The 19,664-nt window shown below is 32.3% G+C and overlaps 1 protein-coding gene and 1 long non-coding RNA gene across 5 annotated transcripts in view; both read right to left on the bottom strand.

Annotated features, from left to right (window-relative positions):
* Positions 1-19,664, bottom strand: part of LOC128983191 (scavenger receptor class B member 1-like) — a 95,528-nt gene that overhangs the window by 32,539 nt on the left and 43,325 nt on the right. For all 4 annotated transcript variants that reach the window (XM_054402383.1, XM_054402381.1, XM_054402380.1 and 1 more), the window contains 2 exons: positions 2,955-3,167; positions 732-980 (listed from right to left, as the gene is read on the bottom strand). In XM_054402383.1, coding sequence (XP_054258358.1) covers positions 732-980; positions 2,955-3,167 — 462 coding nt within the window. The remainder of the gene's footprint in view (positions 1-731; positions 981-2,954; positions 3,168-19,664) is intronic.
* Positions 10,023-13,967, bottom strand: LOC128983193 (uncharacterized). The gene is made up of 4 exons (XR_008489816.1): positions 13,792-13,967; positions 12,773-12,938; positions 11,744-11,858; positions 10,023-10,093 (listed from the first exon to the last, which is right to left on the bottom strand). It is a non-coding gene; the product is annotated as an uncharacterized LOC128983193 (long non-coding RNA).

The following is a 19,664-nucleotide window of genomic DNA, read 5'->3' on the forward strand; positions in this document are numbered from 1 at the left end:
AAAAGATGTCTTCACTTGGTTACTATTCGATTAGGTGGTTCAACTTCTGGTTAGGTAACCTGAAATTGTCTAATCACCTATCTAATTGTCTAGTCACGCGCAACAATTCACTTTTTTCAACGTTAAAAGAAATTTCTCAACTTCATTTTGAGGTAAAACTATACCAGAGAGGTTAGGTTATGTTTTTATGGCTTAAGCGATATTCTTCAATCAAACAGCTGTTCTTCAACAATGACCTGGGGAAGAAAGGTCTCATTTTATGTGTAATTTAACTTCATAACAACATTGCAAATTTGCTAAGCCAAGTCAGTAAAGACTTACTTTTTGTTGCTGACATATTTGATGGGTCATATCAGTTGCCATGGCTCACAACAAGTCGTTCCATCTGCTTGACTTGGTAAAAAGGTTTGTGTATTCCGCAGATATCAGGAATTCAAATCAGCACAATCTGTCGGGGGATTACATCAACTATGACGATTTTGATTTAAAACCTGCCAAAACTTTAGCATGGAGTGTCTAGTTTAATTTGTATCAATACAATGACAACGGAACAATTATTTGCTTTCAAGATTCATCTATTGTAAGGGTTGTCACCTATAACTTTATGATTACTGCTTTATGATAGGTGCTTAAGAAAGAAGATTAAAAGTTTGTGATATGTTTTCCACAATAGAGAAGAGTATTTTTTATATCATATAGGTATTTTTTCCCAGATAAAAGGTGTAACTTACATCTACTTCCTTCTGAAACTCAAGGGGTAGTTTTCTGCAGAGATCCTTGTGGAAGAGGTATAACCTGGCAGTTTGGTTTATTTGATGACGAGGGAAGAATGCTCCATCACTGCCATCCAGTCTGTTACACTCATCATCGTCCCAGGCAGTCATCTTGTCTCTCCCGTTGACAGCTGTCACCACTCCGATCTCATCCAGGTCATTTGACCCTGTTGTAATAGTAAGGCGGTCGTTAGTTACGGCAGCTCTCTACAAAACAACACGGGGCTTTCAGTTTTTCAATCCAACATATATTAAGGTTCTAAAAATGTCCTTTATTAGACATCTTTGAAAGATTTTCTGTTTTTTTTTATTTGAAAAATTACAAAATCTTACAACATTTTAAAAACAAACTTGCTGCAAAAGCCAGGAAAAATTGGCTTGTCTGCAGCTCATAGAGATAAACTTGTTGTTGTAGCAATATACATTGATTGTTTTGAAATAATATTTCCCTCAAAGTAAAATCATTTACCTAACCCGCCATGTTAAACTTCCCTATCCCAAGCGTGATGTATACAACTTCCTTACTTCTCGAGTGATGTTAAGTATCAAAAACTCACTCGGTGATGTAATGAAACCCATTTAAATAACATTGAGTGATTAACTTAAAAAATATACCTCTATGGAGCCAACGACGTTCAACGCTAGAAATCAGCTGTGCTCTTGAATTTTATTGTTATGTTTTGAAGAATTTTCCTAACCTAGCTTTTGTTTGTAAATGAACGTTTACTGTTAGAAGATGAGTGAAATGGATGATGATTAATATTGTTCGTAACCTCCTGTATATTGTCGGGTCAGGTAAAATCTTGTACGTTACACGTTACGCAAGAGCGTGTTTACATCACTTAGGTAAATTATGCAACTCGCTTCCGCTCGTTGCACAACCTTCACCTGCGTGATGTAAAAACGCTCTTACTACACTTGTAAGGTAAATAGCTATTATTCCATCCATTGGGGAGGTTTTTGAATCACACTGGAAGGTAAAATAGCCTCTTTTATGTTAAATGATTTAATACTATATACCTACTATGCACAACAATTCTTAAGGGCTTATACTACTTTTTATACTGTATCGCATATGTTTTTTTTGCTGTGTGCTTGATATGCTTAACAAAAGAAAGCTTACAATCGACCATGATGTAACTCTTAATGCGAGGGAAGATGGTGAGCGCTTAACATAAGGACTCTCAGCTTCAGTTTTGGCTGTTTGATGCAACAAGTGCAGCAACGTAGTCAACATAGACAACAAGATAGGTATTATCAGTCATAAGACTTATTCCAGAGATTGAGTCTAAGAATTGAGCGTTGTACAGATCCAGAAATCACAAGAACAATTGTTGCTGACTTACTTGTGCCTTGTACAATTGGACACACTTCACAAAATATGCCTCCACCATCCTGAGTAGGAAGCTAGGGACTAGAGGTGTATACCCCTAGTATTCCACTAACTGAGGAACTCGTGTAAACATAGGCTTTCATGTGTAAGTGTAATGATGGTTGGGAAAAGATTGTTTTTAGCAAACTCAAACATGGTTTTCCATTTTGAAGTTATATTAGTAACTAAATCTCCACTGTTTACTTATTTACTTTCTTATCAGTTAGTTGATTCAAGCTAAAACACCCTAGTTATTTCCAATATTGACCGATCAACAGTCAAGTGGGTGCCTGTCAATTTTATTTAATTCAAAACGGACATTTGATTATTTAAAATAGCCATTTTAGGCAATACAAAATAAGTGACCGCCCCCCAAAAAAAATTAGAATTGTTCTCAAGTTAATTATGAATAATTTAATTTGAAATTTGTTTTTCACCTAAATTCAATTTAAAAAACCTACTATAACAGCATATTTACCTAGGTAAATATAAAGGTTAAAAAATCCAGAGTTTAATGGAAGATAAAATAGCTTGTAAATGATCTTAGAGTTTTTAAAGCTGATCAGTAATAACTTAGACTGTACGTAGTATATGTATGACTGTGTTAGTGAAGTATATGTATACTACACTATTATTGCTAATCCTCTCTTACAACATGCAGTATGGTTTTACTGATGTATGCTATTTGAATTCTGTTCAGTTTGTAAATTTCATAGCGCTTACATTATCTAGTAGCAGGTTATATTCTTTGATTAATTGTTCTAGAGTTTTAATATCTACAGTAATTTATATCTTATCTTGTAATATACCATTGCTAGCATTCCAAATTTTTCAAACGGTATTTCCTGATGAAGAAACCTGGAGAGGCCTTTCATAAAAGACATGAACTTGTCATTATAGCCAAATAGGAACTCATGTGCTGGAACCTTGATCATCGGAGTCATGTTGAACCCTCTCGTCAGGGCCCCTCCAACAACCAACTGCACCAGAATTGGCAATTCTCTGATCATGGCTTCTGCACTCTGAAACCAAACACATGTATTTTCAATCCCCAAATTTGTATTGATTATGAAATATAATATAAAACAACATTATACCTACCTATAATGCAATTTAAAATAAAAATAACAATAAAAGTAAATATTTATCATAGGGGCAAAGTATTTGAATAATCTGCAACGTCTTTGATTATGAATTCCTAAAACGTGTCATTCTCTTTTTTTAGTCCCTACACAATACCGTATTTCTGTCTAAATAATATGATAATCCCTGGTTATAAACATGAATGATTATAATTATTATTGATCATTATATCAATTATAATGATAATTGATAATTGAACACAGTTAGTAAATCATTCCGAATTAAGGGGGGAGTTCAAATAAAAAGTGAAAATCTTTATTACAAACCAATTTTACTCATACTACACCTTAAGGTGAAGTTATATAAAACATACAGAAAAAAACTGGAAAATTTTTTTTCCGGTACCCAAGGGTGGGGGGGGGGGATTTTTTGTGTATTGCAAGGGTTTGCGAGAACATAAATTTCTCATGTTTTAAAAGTGATAGAGGGTTGTTTTTTTTTAATCTGTTCCTGAGAGTAATACCTACAATCTCTAGCATGGGTTTAAGGAAATTATATAAAATAAAATTACAGTAAATTTTTAAATTTCGAAATATTTTTTTCCCCAAAATAACTGGTAAAAACTATTTTTTTAAATATTTTAATGACATTATTTTTACAAATCCATACTAGAGATTGTAGATCTTGTCAAACTGAACAAAATAAAAAAAAATGTCATCCTTCTATCTAGTATAGAACTTGAGATATTTATGTTCCCATGCGAAAAAAGTAAACTTTTGAAAAACGACCGAATACCAAAACACGGTGCTTTTAGTGATTGACAAAGTGCAACTTCATCAAAGTATTTTTTTTATGAGAAAAAAAATCTTATAAGGTTGGTTTTAACTGTTTAATGTTCAGAATTTAATATATAATAAAAAAAAAAATAAATAAAAAATTGTAAAAATTCATATTTTGGCCATTTTTGGCAACGACCGAATACCAAAACACGGTGCTTTTAGTGATTGACAAAGTGCTACTTCAAAGTATTTTTTTTATGAGAAAAAAAATCTTATAAGGTTGGTTTTAACTGTTTTATGTTCAGAATTTAATATATAATAAAAAAAAATAAAAAAATAAAAAAAATTTAAAAATTTATATTTTGGCCATTTTTGGCGTGAACTCCCCCCTTAAGTTTTATTTTTAAAAATATGAAAAACTAGCAGAGTACCCGTCCTTTGTACGGGGTTAGCATATAAGTATAAAATGCTTATTGCAGTTATACTCAAGCTTTGCGTTTGCAATGAGGGAGGACACAGTTTGATAACATTTGCTTCTTTAAATTTACATTATTCTATAGTATTACACATCTACCATAATGTATTACCACTTCACCTAAACAATAAAGAAAAATAAATTATCAAACATTCACAAAATATCACAAATTATTCATGAATTAAAAACATAAACATAACTGTAAACAATCCTACTTTGACAGTTAGTTCTCTGCGTATCACAGTTGATGCACCCTGTAGGTAAATCTTTTAACTTTTTAATGCTTTTGCATGTCGTAGAACCAACTTTTTAAGTTGAAACAGCTGACTAAATTCTGTAATTCCCTTTAAATATGAATACTCATATGGTTAACATGGGGAACTACAGAGCCACTGGGGGGGAGTCCGAAAGGATTTTTGAGATAAGAATATGCCTATATGTTAATCGGGAATGTGAGCTATCATCATGCCAAATTTCAGCCCACTCCGTCCTGTAGTTAATGTGTGATTGAACTTCAAACAAACACACAAACTTTCACATTTATAATATTATTAAGAAGCAAGATATACCAATAGCTGTAAACTAATAAATTTTCCAAAAAGGAAACATAAGCGCTAATCTTTAATTTTGTGATCATAACATGAACACATACAACTAATCACCCATAGCATATTTCAAACCCTAAATTTTCTTAGATTCAGTATATTTATTTAACTTTCCTCTATGCTACATCAAAAGTTTTCAAAATATTATTTATGGGTCAGCCCAGTCAAATTAGCTTTAAGATTCATAAAGAAAAACAAAAAAAGGTATATTTTTTCAAATTGCGTTAAAATGTCAGTTACGGCTCCTACTTTATCATACTAAAAGTAAAAGTCCCCTAATGTGAGACTTGAGCTTTCGTCTCCATCTTGAATTTTAGGTACAATTTTCTGGTTTTTCTAAATTTTCTTGTAAAGTATTAATATTTTATTTACCACATGCAAATACAAAATTCAAGTACACAAAATTTGCTACAAAAATTGTACTAACAGTTTTCTTGTGACTCCAACTGTTTCAGAGAAATATATAGGTACTTAAATATGTAATTTTATTAATTTTTAGGTACAGTTTTTTAGTTTTTCTTAATTATCTCAAAAATTATTAATATTTTACATAGCATATATCATTGCAAAGTTGCAGTACGCAAATTTTACCACAAAAAATTTGTTTACTACTGTTTAGTAACTGCGTCTGTTTTAGAAAGATATGCACAGAAGGGGGTCCACTGACCCTTAAAGCGGCCCTGGTTTTAAGGCAGTATGTATGGCCATATACATCAATAAGCCCAGCCAAAATAATGTTAATGTTAAAAGCTTAATGTTAATGTTAATAATGGTAATCTTTCCTTTCTTCACTTGCTTTTACCAAACCTTTCGCACCAACTTTAATACAACTCTCGCCATCCACTATACATTGATCATATAACACATTTCAATGATTCACTTATTTCAATTTTTTTGAGTTATACAAGTTATAGGCCTACAATCAAATGTTATGTAAATGGTTAAGGTCATAAACCAAATAAAAATATAGGCATACGGCACATCAAAATGAAGCTCAGAGTGTGTAAATATGCCGAAAAGTATTGGTATGAACAAATTCTCTTAGGGCTCTGCCCACAGGCCGATTTCCAATTTATATTATTAAAGTGATAGAATAAATTTGTATGTAAATGGTTAATGCCATCAACCAAATAAAGAGTCATCCAAGAGGTTGTCACGGATTTTAAACAGGTCGTAAAAGAGACAGGTACAACCGTACCCAACTCAGCCACCTTAGGACATACGGTATGACGGTCCCGCTGCTTTTAACATTCCTTCTGATGAGAATTTCTCGAACTTGAACCCTTTAAATGAAATATAAAGGCAAAGTTAATTAAATGGAAGCTTCTGAATTGTACACCCGTGGAATTCATGGGTAGAAACTCTTCTTTGCATATAATTTCTGTGTAAATATACATCTTGTAAACAACACAAGAGACTAACTGACAGATGATCACTAACAGATGTTTAAATATAAAAACAAATAAGCTGTAATTAATTGTTGAATAATAATAATAATGATGGTCAACCAACCCTAAATCTAATAATTCCCACTTGTTTTATATAATAATTAATATTCACAATGAGTAACTGTTATTAGATGAAAAAATATACCAAATCAAAACAAACATATTACAATAATTAAAAATGTAACATGTGTTAAAATATGTCCAATAAATCAACATTAATGTTTATACCTAACTATTTAAAAAAAAAATCAGATGGTGAATTATATTATAACAGAAAGTTCCCATACTCTTTAATAGCCCACATACATGGTAAAATGACAAACAAATTAAATTATCATATTAATGTGCATATATTTCTAAAACGGACAGAATTACAAAACAGTAATAAACACTATTTTTGTAGCAAAGATTGTGTACTTCAACTTTGCAATTATATATGCTATGTAAAATATGAATAATTTTTTAGATAGGCCTAATTAAGAAAAACTAAAAAGTTGTACCTAAAAATTATAAATTAGCTTAATTTACATATTTAAGCATATATTTCTCTGAAACAGTTAGAGTTACAAGAAAACTGTAAATAAAATTTTTGAATTAAATTTTGTGTACTTTAATTTTGTAATTGCATGTGGAATATAAAATATTAATACTTCATAAGAAAATTTAGAAAAATCAGAAAATTGTACCTAAAATTCGAGATGGCGGCGAAAGCTCAAGTCTCACATTAGGGGACTTTTAGTATGATAAAGTAGAAGCCTTAACTGACATTTTAAGCCAATTTGCGAAACTATACCATTTTTTGATTACATTAATTTGACTGGGCTCCTTCAAGAACTTAACCCTTTCAGTGCTATGAAATGATATATCGTTGTTTTAAAAAATCTCTAAGGAATATAGAGAGGAAGGTTATTTAAAAAAAAAAATAGCAAAACGGCCATTGGTGACCTGCTTGTTCATAGGATACACTAACAACCACTTAGCTAAAAGATTCGCCCAATCCGATGATTTCGAGGTGTATGTCTAAACACAGCCACCTCTAATACAAGGCCGCGGCGAGCGAAAAGTGGCAACGTTGCATCCGTGTCTTGGTGCGCGGCCGTCTTACCATTACAGTGAATGGAGGAGTCGCGTACTCTACGTACATAATGGCGTTTCTACTACCCTTAATCATTAGTAATGACATTGAACTTGTTACTACAGCATGCCAGATAGATGTGATGTGCCTGGATGCAAGAATGATTATGAAAGCTCAATTAAAAACGAATAATACATACCGTGTTCTAAAGATTCTAAGTGATCCGCCACGTAAGCAACAATGGCTTCCTGCTATTCTTCGGTCAAATTAGACATCTTAAAACAATTCTCGTTTTTGTGTGATACATTTTCACAAATATGAAAAAAATTGCAAGAATAAGACAATGATTTGTGTAAATATAGACGCGAGAAGCGAGTTTTAAGTATGAGAATGCCGTACTCTTTCCTTATCTATTTGTCTATCTTATTGATAAAAGCTGTTGTTTAAGTGATTAAAATAACTTAAATAACTAGCACTTCGAAGAAATAAACCGGTGTTTCTGTTAAGTAGGTCTACTAGTAAAAAATATGTACTACACCATCTCATAATAAAAGCATCATCGTCTCCGACTCCAGTCTGAATGTTGATGTGATAAAACAATTCTATTAATGCTATGGAAAGCCATATGGAGGCCTAGCTTCTGAAATCGTTTAAAAAATGGCAAACGTTTTGCATAGTAATTATTCAAAGAAAATAAATTATTTAGTCAGTATGCCTTCAAAATTGAAACTTAAAATTTTTTGTCGTTAACTAATGGTTTCCTCAGGTAGACTAAAACATAATATTCCTACTGAAAATTGGAAATTAATTTTATTTGAACAAATTGTTAGATGTTAGTCTCTAAAAATCCCAAAGTCTCTACAAATATTGAAGTGACAATAAGTTAGTCCTACTGTATATTACCATTCTTGGTTGGTATAGTAGCTATATTTTGTAAAATTTAAGCCCAGTCTGTCTAGTAGTTTTTACTATATTGAATAACACACACATATATACAGACACCATGAGATTGTTATATAATAGTATAGATTATCAAATTAAAAAAGGAATATGTCAAGTCCATCTATTTCCACATTCATCATACTTACAATACGATAAATGCAACCAAAAACATTGTGTTTGTATTTTTAGTTTTAGACATATTGTGGTATGTAGCAATTTTTCACTAAATAAAAAACCTAGATTCTAATTTGTCTATTTTACCATAAAAAACCACTAAAATATGTAATTTAAATACTTTCATTCATTGATACAGAGCAGCAATACTCACATTGTGGTTAATAGCCTAGCGTGTGTGCCGGACGCAGGCGGCGGGTGAGTGCGGCGTTGCCAGTTCGAATGTCGCGGCCTTGTATTAGAGGTGGCTGTGGTCTAAACCAAGGATTATGAACACTTCACTATGCCCCAGTGGTTGTAGTATATCGCTACAAACACACAGGTCACCAATTATTTGCCACACAGGACGGGATTCGAACCCGAGCAGACGAATGCCACTGGCCAAGTGACACACGCCCTAGCCTTCTCGGCTATCTGTGCTTGAAGACTGAGGAGTCAAAAACCGGTATTTAAGCTGTCGCCACCGATTGCGAACAGATAGCGCTACAGATGGTTGTTCAATGCGTTACTAGGTAGCAGCACCAGTTAGTCACGGAATATTTACCCACATAGCACCGAATATTTATTTGATATCAAATAGCTATAAAATTTTTGACATCTGAATATCAAATTGATATTCACGAACATTCGTTTGATATCAAATAAACGTTCAATTTAGGTTCAAACGTCACTCAATTTTACATCAAATAAATATTCAAATTGAATATAAAATAAATATCAAATTTGACATTCATAAATTTATTGGTAAAATATAATAAAGAGAATATGATTGAATTTACATTCACATTTTAAATATGATGGTGATAAATATTGATATAACATTTTTGACATTCGAATATTAAATTAATATTCGCGAACATTCATTTGATATCAAATAAATGGTCAATTTAGGTTCAACCTCACTTAATTTGACATTAAATAAATATTAAATTGAATATCAAATAAATGTCTCATACATTTATTGGTAAAATATGTTTAGAAGAATTAGGTTGCATTTTTTCACATTTCAAATTTCATGGCGATTAAAATAATATCAGTTCAGACTTCTTTACTGTTCTTATCTTGATTTGACTTATTATTCTGAAGTTATAGATAGTTTGTTTAAGTTCTTGGGTGACCCAAAAATGTAAATATATATATATTTCTTATTTGACAAAACATTAACAAAAGTATCACAAAACATATTTGTTTAAAACAAAATTGCATTCAAGGAAAACATTTTAAAGAAAAAACTTTGTTTGTATGATAAAATAAGTTTAATTAAAAATTATTTAAACACAAATATAAAAAAGATATGTACAATTTACAAAAAAATAATTCTGGTCTTCTTCATCTCCCAAATGGCCTTCTTGGGTTTTCTATTGTTCCTGTAAAAGAGGTTCAACAGAGTTATTTTCCAAGACAGCTATAGATAAAATATAATATGTTAGACAAGGGGTCTCCAACCCTTTTTCCTCGGTGAGCACTTTTTTGTCTAAAAACGCCACCGATTTAGCGACTAACGTTAATTGTTCGCTACTCTATCGAATCACAACATCATCAACTATCGATGCGATTGTAGTTGTCGTTTGTCACAAGGTAAAGGCTTTTTGTGATACGGACGAAATGAGAGCATTCTATTATAAAATTAAAATGTCGTAACCTAACCAAATTAACCAAACTTGCTGATTGTGAAAAAATTGAATTAAGGTTTACTACGGACAAAATGAGAGCATTCTATTATAAAATTAAACTGTCATAAACTAACCTAACTTGCTGATAATATAAAAAAATATACAAGATAAAAATTGAATGAAGATTAGATTTAACAAGGTTAGGTTTGCAGCCATGGAGAAGGTAAAAAGTTTTTTTGAGCATACGTCAATAGTATAGGATAAAGTAAATAAGTTTGCCAAATTTTATCAAAATCTATCCATAAACAAATAAACTACATAGTTTCCTTTTTTAATAATCTAAAATGTAGTTCTGTTCATAAAATAAAATTATAAATGCCTCTAATTCTAACGAAAGATGTGCAATTAAGAAGTAATCACATTCTAAGCTAAATCTTTGACAAAAAGTTCAATGATTTTTTAGTGAGAATAGGCTATAAAATTTGACACTTAAAATGTCAGCTAGTTTAAGATTTCAATTTGTAGTTCTGCCAATTAGGATCAATTAAAAATATATATATATTTAAATTAATCTGCCGCTACTTGACTACAACTAATATTCCCCTAGGCCTATTGAGAAAAAATTAGCAAGTGAGAGACATTTACTATGTTCCTATTTAAATACGTTAACCTGCCAACTTGGAGACAGGGTATTGTACACAAATTTTGTTGAATGGGGAAGAGACAGTTAATTGCTCTTAATTATGGTATGAGCCGCGAGGTAAATAAATATCCCATGGCTGAGCCTGCATTCATTGACAAAGTTCTCTTTTTACACCTCAAGGAAATCACGGTCAACAATGAAGGGTGTTGCTGGGATTGCAAAAGACAATCACGGCACCGTCGAGACTGCAGTATAATATGCTCGTGAGTCTTGGCGAGATCACGGGAGATGATCACGATATAGCTGAGACTACCTGACCACACGTGTTTACGCAACCGTGGGAGAATATAATTGGTGTTTGCTATAAAAAATAATAATTTTCAAAAACGTATGCTGGCTTTCTGCTGGCTGGAATAAAACTGCACGAGGGCCAGATGTAGCCCACAGGCTGTAGGTTGGAGACCCCTTCGTTAGGCATTTTTAAGACCTATTTTTTTACTATACCTGTACTTTATAATTAAATTTGTCGATAAGGCATTGAGTTCTTGACAATAAAGAAAAAAGAGATGGATAAAACCGCAGATTAAGTTTTGCTCATTTGCATAGCCTGTCACTGAAAATTCACAATTTGAAAAGAAAACATCACAGTAGTTAGATGTCGGCCTAATCTGTTAATTATAATAAAATTTAAGTTCTATATTAGGTAATTAGATAAGCAATCTTTTCTTTAACCTAAATTATAAATAACACAATAAATTTACCTTGCATCAATCCTAAACTTTGCTGGGCGAAGCCAATTCTTGATTATAGTAGCAACAACATTTATTTCCATTACACTACGATCCTAGTGTTCTTGCGTAGGTACCGGTTCTGCCTCTGTATAAAAGAGATTAGTATTAGCACTAGAATTTGTATATATTTTAATTTTCCTGATCAACACCCAGGATAGCCTACAACTAGGTACACATATTAAATTGTTAGTGAAATCTATTTTATATTTTGAAGGCATTTGCTTCTTTTGAGTAGCCTTGTTAAAGCTAAATCTAAATCTGAAAATTGAAAATTTTGACCTAGGTAGTAGTAAAAGTAATCCTCAGTCACTTGAACGGACAAATATTGGGATGAGCACTGACTGAAATTAGTGCAACGGTCGGATGTAGTTTGGTGTGTGTATAGGCCTATGTGTGCGTTTAAAAAAATTCAACTAATACAGTTTTCTTTTACACAAGTTAGCACTGCCGGAATATTTATATAGTGTAAATCAAAGACTTCCTATATAAGTGGGTCACAAAAAAGAGAAACTCTCTTAACTGTGTGATGAACCTTAGGCTACGTTATTACCCAATAGGTACCTATCATGAATTAGGTTGTGTTTTGGTGGTAGAGCCTAACTTATCTACAGTTCCTAAGAGAACCTGCGATATATTATCGGACGGTATATATATCTGATTTGATATTAATATTGCAAAACCAATTCACCAAATCTGCAAATCATAACTCAATTTGATGTTTACATAGTGAAAAAACATAGGGAACGATGTATTGAATCGGATAATTATTGATATATAATGTTATTCATCCGATAATATATCGCAGGTTCTCTGCGGAACTGTACCCGTTATGGCAAAAAAGACATACACAGTCATGGCGAATCAAACAGAAAAATTGAAATAAAAACACCTAAGATTGAAACTTTATTTTAACTTATTTTAACTTTGAGAAAACCTAATTGAAATATATGTATGCCTACCTATTATTAATGTCTGATTGTAAATAAAAAAAAAACTTACGCAAGATAGCTGGCTTCAGATGCAGATTGCAAAAGAAAAATTTATTCCTCCTTCCCAGCCTACAGGCTGCTAGACAGCCACTTTGTCACTCGGGAGAATTGGTACCGTAGGCAAATTATTCACTGCTACCAAATAATAACTTCCACCAAAGCTGCAGAGTTATCAACTGAAACAATGGAGAGAAAACTACTTTTAGTTAAATTCATGCATACCTTTCTCTGGCCTAAATATGTATCAAGATTAGTTAGGCCTAATCATTGGTTGGTAAAGGAAGCAGACAACAACTAAAATACAAAAGACTAAGAGACAATACAGGGGTAGACATTCATATCTGTTGTCAAAAACAACCGAATGAAAATATCGATCGTTATAGCCTATGTTCACTCAGTTGTTTTTGACAACAGATACGGAAGTGTACCCCAATTCAGTTTAAAAGGAAAATGGATTTCAAATAGGCTAGGCTATTTCTTTTATAATACCGGTAAATTGTAACCTGGTTGAGGTAGAATAACTTATGTTAGGCCTAGGCTATAGCCTAAATTAAGCTAACTTATTCTTGATGGTGAATTTACATAAACTTAAGTTAGTGACTGACGTAAAATATAACCCACATAACTTAGTAATATTTCAAAATTAGCCTAACAAGGTATTACAACACAGTATGGTATTCCATTTGCCTTGTAAACCAGTAAGTTAGTCCTACTTACTAGCCTATATATTGAACACTATTTTCATCCGGAAGTTGCCCTTTGAAGCTAAATAAACTACTGGTTCTGTAAGAACTAAGCAAGCCGCCTAACTTAGTAGCTTACGCCTAGGCCTTATTAGTATGCAGAAAAATACTTCCTCTAAAACAGATTGCCTATTTTGAGGTTTCAGATTTATCTATTTATACTTAAGTTAAGGCATTAGGAATGATAAGTTGGCCAATTTAATTTGTACAGTAGCTTAACTTAGGTCTAGGTAAGGCCAAGGCCTAAAATACGTCTATGTTACTAGGTATAGTGACTTATACTTACATACTCCAAGGATCAAAACGTGAAAATATGTTCGGTGTAGGTTATGCCAATACCCAGTCACAAAAATAACAACTCTAAACTAACAGTGACACACACTAAACAAAATATCAGCACACTTAAGTTAACTGATTTGAGGTTATGTCTTCGTCTTGTTCTTGAATCTTGATACTCTTGTTGCTTCCATATTTTATTTTCACTACTTGTGTAGCCTACTCAACAAGTTAGTTGTCATAGGTAAATTTTACATAAATCGTGTACTTTCCCTCAAAATGGGCAATTTGTTGGTTAATAAATAAATAAATAAATCCACACGTGAGTAAACTGGCCACCACTGGTCGCACGACGGATTTTGTAATTTGTTTTGTATTGTATTGTAATGTTTTGTATGTCTGTGAAACTGCCAATAAACCAACATTAAGCTATGACGTCACGTCAGATCAGTAGATCAAGAAGGCCGTGGCATCAAAACTTCCTAACCTCAAATGCATGTATCAAAACTTTCTAACCTCAAACACATGTGTCACATGTCAAAACTTCCTAACCTCAAATACATTTTATGTTTAAATTACACCTTTTGAGCAGTTATTAAGTGTTTGTTTTACTAGTATACCATTTTTATGTTAATGCGGTGCCGAAATAAAGTGCAATGACCACTAATAACACTTGTTTTTATTCCATTGATATGTAGGCCTACTTCCACTAACCTCAAAGTGCATTTCACACTACAAACATACATCTGACTAGATTTATGTAGATTACTTTTATGGATTATGTTACATTATAAGTCAATACATGTGATAATAAAATAGCATGCCCATACGATGCTTATGATGGTTTCTATATGTGGTAACAGTTAGACCTGCTCCTTACCCAACTACCGATTTAACAGATTAAAAAAAAACAATTATATTTTAAAATTCGCTCGAAAAATTTTCATTATTTTAATGGAGAATGTTATTTACACGTCTACACATGTTATAATAAAATGGCAAGCCCATTCGATGCTTATGATGGTTTCTATAAGTGGTAGAAGATAGGCCTGCTCCTTACTGAGCTACCTATTTTTCAGATAAAAAAAAATATATTTCAAATTTGGCTCGATAAATTTTGATTATTTTTAAGGAGTATGTTATTTACACGTATACACGTGTCATAATTAAATGGCAAGCCCATTCAATGCTTATGATGGTTTCTGTATGAGGTAGAAGTTGAACCTGCCATTTATTAGACTACTGATGTTACAGATTAAAAAAAAATATATTTCAAATTTGGCTCGATAAATTTTGATTATTTTTATGGAGTATGTTATTTACACGTATACACGTGTCATAATTAAATGGCAAGCCCATTCAATGCTTATGATGGTTTCTGTATGAGGTAGAAGTTGAACCTGCCATTTATTAGACCACTGATGTTACAGATAAAAAAAATATATATTTCAAATTTGGCTCGATAAATTTTGATTATTTTTATGGAGTATGTTATTTACACGTATACACGTGTCATAATTAAATGGCAAGCCCATTCAATGCTTATGATGGTTTCTATAGTTGGTAGAAGATAGTCCTGCTCCTTACTGAGCTACCGATTTTTCAGAAGAAAAAAATTATATTTCAAATTTCGCTCGATAAATTTTGATTATTTTTATGGAGTATGTTATTTACAAGTATACACGTGACATAATTAAATGGCAAGCCCATTCAATGCTTATGATGGTTTCTATAGGTGGTAGAAGATAGGCCTGCTCCTTACTGGGCTACGGTTTTTTTCAGATAAAAAAATTATATTTCAAATTTCGCTCGATAAATTTTCATTATTTTTATGGAGTATGTTATTTAGACGTATACACATGTCATACGTAAATGGCAAGCCCATTCAATGCTTATGATGGTTTCTATAGGTGGTAGAAGATAGTCCTGCTCCTTACTGAGCTACCGATTTTTCAGAAGAAAAAAATTTTATTTCAAATTTCGCTCGATAAATTTTGATTATTTTTATGGAGTATGTTATTTACAAGTATACACGTGACATAATTAAATGGCAAGCCCATTCAATGCTTATGATGGTTTCTATAGGTGGTAGAAGATAGGCCTGCTCCTTACTGGGCTACGTTTTTTTCAGATAAAAAAATTATATTTCAAATTTCGCTCGATAAATTTTCATTATTTTTATGGAGTATGTTATTTAGACGTATACACATGTCATACGTAAATGGCAAGCCCATTCAATGCTTATGATGGTTTCTATAGGTGGTAGAAGATAGTCCTGCTCCTTACTGAGCTACCGATTTTTCAGAAGAAAAAAATTATATTTCAAATTTCGCTCGATAAATTTTGATTATTTTTATGGAGTATGTTATTTACAAGTATACACGTGACATAATTAAATGGCAAGCCCATTCAATGCTTATGATGGTTTCTATAGGTGGTAGAAGATAGGCCTGCTCCTTACTGGGCTACGGTTTTTTTCAGATAAAAAAATTATATTTCAAATTTCGCTCGATAAATTTTCATTATTTTTATGGAGTATGTTATTTAGACGTATACACATGTCATACGTAAATGGCAAGCCCATTCAATGCTTATGATGGTTTCTATAGGTGGTAGAAGATAGTCCTGCTCCTTACTGAGCTACCGATTTTTCAGAAGAAAAAAATTATATTTCAAATTTCGCTCGATAAATTTTGATTATTTTTATGGAGTATGTTATTTACAAGTATTCACGTGACATAATTAAATGGCAAGCCCATTCAATGCTTATGATGGTTTCTATAGGTGGTAGAAGATAGGCCTGCTCCTTACTGGGCTACGTTTTTTTCAGATAAAAAAATTATATTTCAAATTTCGCTCGATAAATTTTCATTATTTTTATGGAGTATGTTATTTAGACGTATACACATGTCATACGTAAATGGCAAGCCCATTCAATGCTTATGATGGTTTCTATAGGTGGTAGAAGATAGTCCTGCTCCTTACTGAGCTACCGATTTTTCAGAAGAAAAAAATTATATTTCAAATTTCGCTCGATAAATTTTGATTATTTTTATGGAGTATGTTATTTACAAGTATACACGTGCAGCCTCCTCCTCCCCTTATAGCTGCTCCTTACCTCGCCATAATTTTACCACTGTGCCACTTTTATCTTAAGTAAGCTCACAAATTGCCAACAATGGTTTATCTTTTTGTTTAGGCTTTACATTAAATGTTACATTGACTATTTAATTTTTTTTAATGCAGCCTCCTCCTCCCCTTATAGCTGCTCCTTACCTCGCCATAATTTTACCACTGTGCCATTTTATCTTAAGTAAGCTCACAAATTGCCAACAATAATGGTTTATCTTTTTGTTTAGGCTTTAAATTATATGTTACATTGACTATTTAAATTTTTTTAATGCAGCCTCCTCCTCCCCTTATAGCTGCTCCTTACCTCGCCATAATTTTACCACTGGGCCATTTTATCTTAAGTAAGCTCACAAATTGCCAACAATGGTTTATCTTTATGTTTAGGCTTTACATTATATGTTACATTGAATATTTAAATTTTTGTATTGCAGCCTCCTCCACCCCTTTATAGCTGCTCCTTACCTCGCCATAGTTTAAACCCTTACCACTGTTTCATTTTGACTGTAGGCCAATATTAGATGTAAAAACCTTGAGCATGATTTTAGTAAATATTAGTAAGATTTTTAACAGTGTTCTCATGTGGTTTTTAATGTAATAATGATAATCACTGTTTTATTTAAATATAAATTTTACAGCCTCTAATTTTCAAAGACTTAGAGACAGTGAATGAAGGCAACCTATTACTCTTATTTTTGTTGTTGTAAATATTTAGTTTGGTAGTACCTGCATAAAATACAAAAGAAATCTATGTGTTCTAACACTTGAGTAGAACATGGCACATCAGGTGGTAAGCAATTTCCACCACCTTTCTTACTAGTGTGAAACCACCTTTTACAAGCAGTACATTCAACGCAAAAGTCATTTTGGTTTCTTGGTGAGTCGGGAAATTGTACATTGCAAATGTAACATGTATTAACCATATAGCCTGAATAGCTAAGGAGCTTTTTGAATAACAAAATTCTATGTTGGTCTGCATCAAACATCAAGTCTATTGAACCATTTGTTTTTAATTGTTCTATGAAATACAAAATGAATACACCACAATTGTAACTGTCAGTTTGAACAGGATGTCTTAAATGGCCATGTTGCCATGTTTTGACTAAGTCATCAAACTTAGTGTTGGTTAACAATTTTAGGCTTAGGTTTTTAACTTAGGCTTAAAACAATTTTATGCTCCTTTTGTTTGTATTTTTTTTTATTACAACAAATTTATGTTCCTATTGTTTGTAGTGTATATTTAAGATTCTAATGTGTATTTTAAGCCTAAATACAGGGTGCGGCAAAAAAACCGATCTATTTTCTTCAGCGCACTGTTCAGCGACAGGCCGTCTGAGGGTTTTTGGGAGTAGACTCGTTGGGTAGCCTATACGATGCCATTTATTGTAATCATAGAGCAACTTAAAACTTTATTAAAAAGCCAAAACCCAAATTAAAACATTTATCACACCTTGCTTATGCACCATTTTACTAACATTATTGTTAGTATTGTCTTGAACATGGTAGATGAGGTTCTCTACAATTCGGTAGGCAAGTTCTTAAAAAGTTTGGCTCCAGTGTAGGATGGCTTCAGTTGGAATCTGAACGTGTGATGTACTGGTTTTGAAGTCATACACTGTAAATTTTTAAACTTATTTCCTAAATCAATAGCCTACGATGGAGCTAGTCCAACTTCTACTCCCACTAGGAGGTACGATGTGAACAGCCATACAAGTGCAGTAGCCGACCATGGAGCAGGTACAGGTAGGCTAAGTATTCTACAGATGCATTTTATTTTATTTCTTGGGTATCTTAAGAAATAATGATCATATTACATAAAATTCATTAAAATTGTGTAAACGATTTTTTAGATATACATTTTTTATTAAATGGGAAAATCGGTAGCCTAGAATTGAACAGGCACATCATTAAAATCAGTAAAATCATTAGCCTACGAAAGTGCAGACTGCAGGTCCAACTTCTAACTCATACAGAAACCATCATAAGCATTGAAAGGGCTTGCCATTTAATTATAACAAGTGTATACTTGTAAATAACATACTCCATAAAAATAATGAAAATTTATCGAGCCAAATTTGAAATATAATTTTTTTATCTGAAAAAAAACCGTAGCCCAGTAAGGAGCAGGCCTATCTTTTACCACCTATAGAAACCATCATAAGCATTGAATGGGCTTGCCATTTAATTATGTCACGTGTATACTTGTAAGTAACATACTCCATAAAAATAATCAAAATTTATCGAGCGAAATTTGAAATATAATTTTTTTCTTCTGAAAAATCGGTAGCTCAGTAAGGAGCAGGACTATCTTCTACCACCTATAGAAACCATCATAAGCATTGAATGGGCTTGCCATTTACGTATGACATGTGTATACGTCTAAATAACATACTCCATAAAAATAATGAAAATTTATCGAGCGAAATTTGAAATATAATTTTTTTCTTCTGAAAAATCGGTAGCTCAGTAAGGAGCAGGACTATCTTCTACCAACTATAGAAACCATCATAAGCATTGAATGGGCTTGCCATTTACGTATGACATGTGTATACGTCTTAATAACATACTCCATAAAAATAATGAAAATTTATCGAGCGAAATTTGAAATATAATTTTTTTATCTGAAAAAAAAACCGTAGCCCAGTAAGGAGCAGGCCTATCTTCTACCACCTACAGAAACCATCATAAGCATTGAATGGGCTTGCCATTTAATTATGTCACGTGTATACTTGTAAATAACATACTCCATAAAAA

Source organism: Macrosteles quadrilineatus, unplaced genomic scaffold (genome assembly GCF_028750875.1).
Source record: "Macrosteles quadrilineatus isolate MER2022 unplaced genomic scaffold, UCM_ALF_1.0 Scaffold_1__1_contigs__length_201487025, whole genome shotgun sequence".
Taxonomy (NCBI): Eukaryota; Metazoa; Arthropoda; class Insecta; order Hemiptera; family Cicadellidae; genus Macrosteles; species Macrosteles quadrilineatus.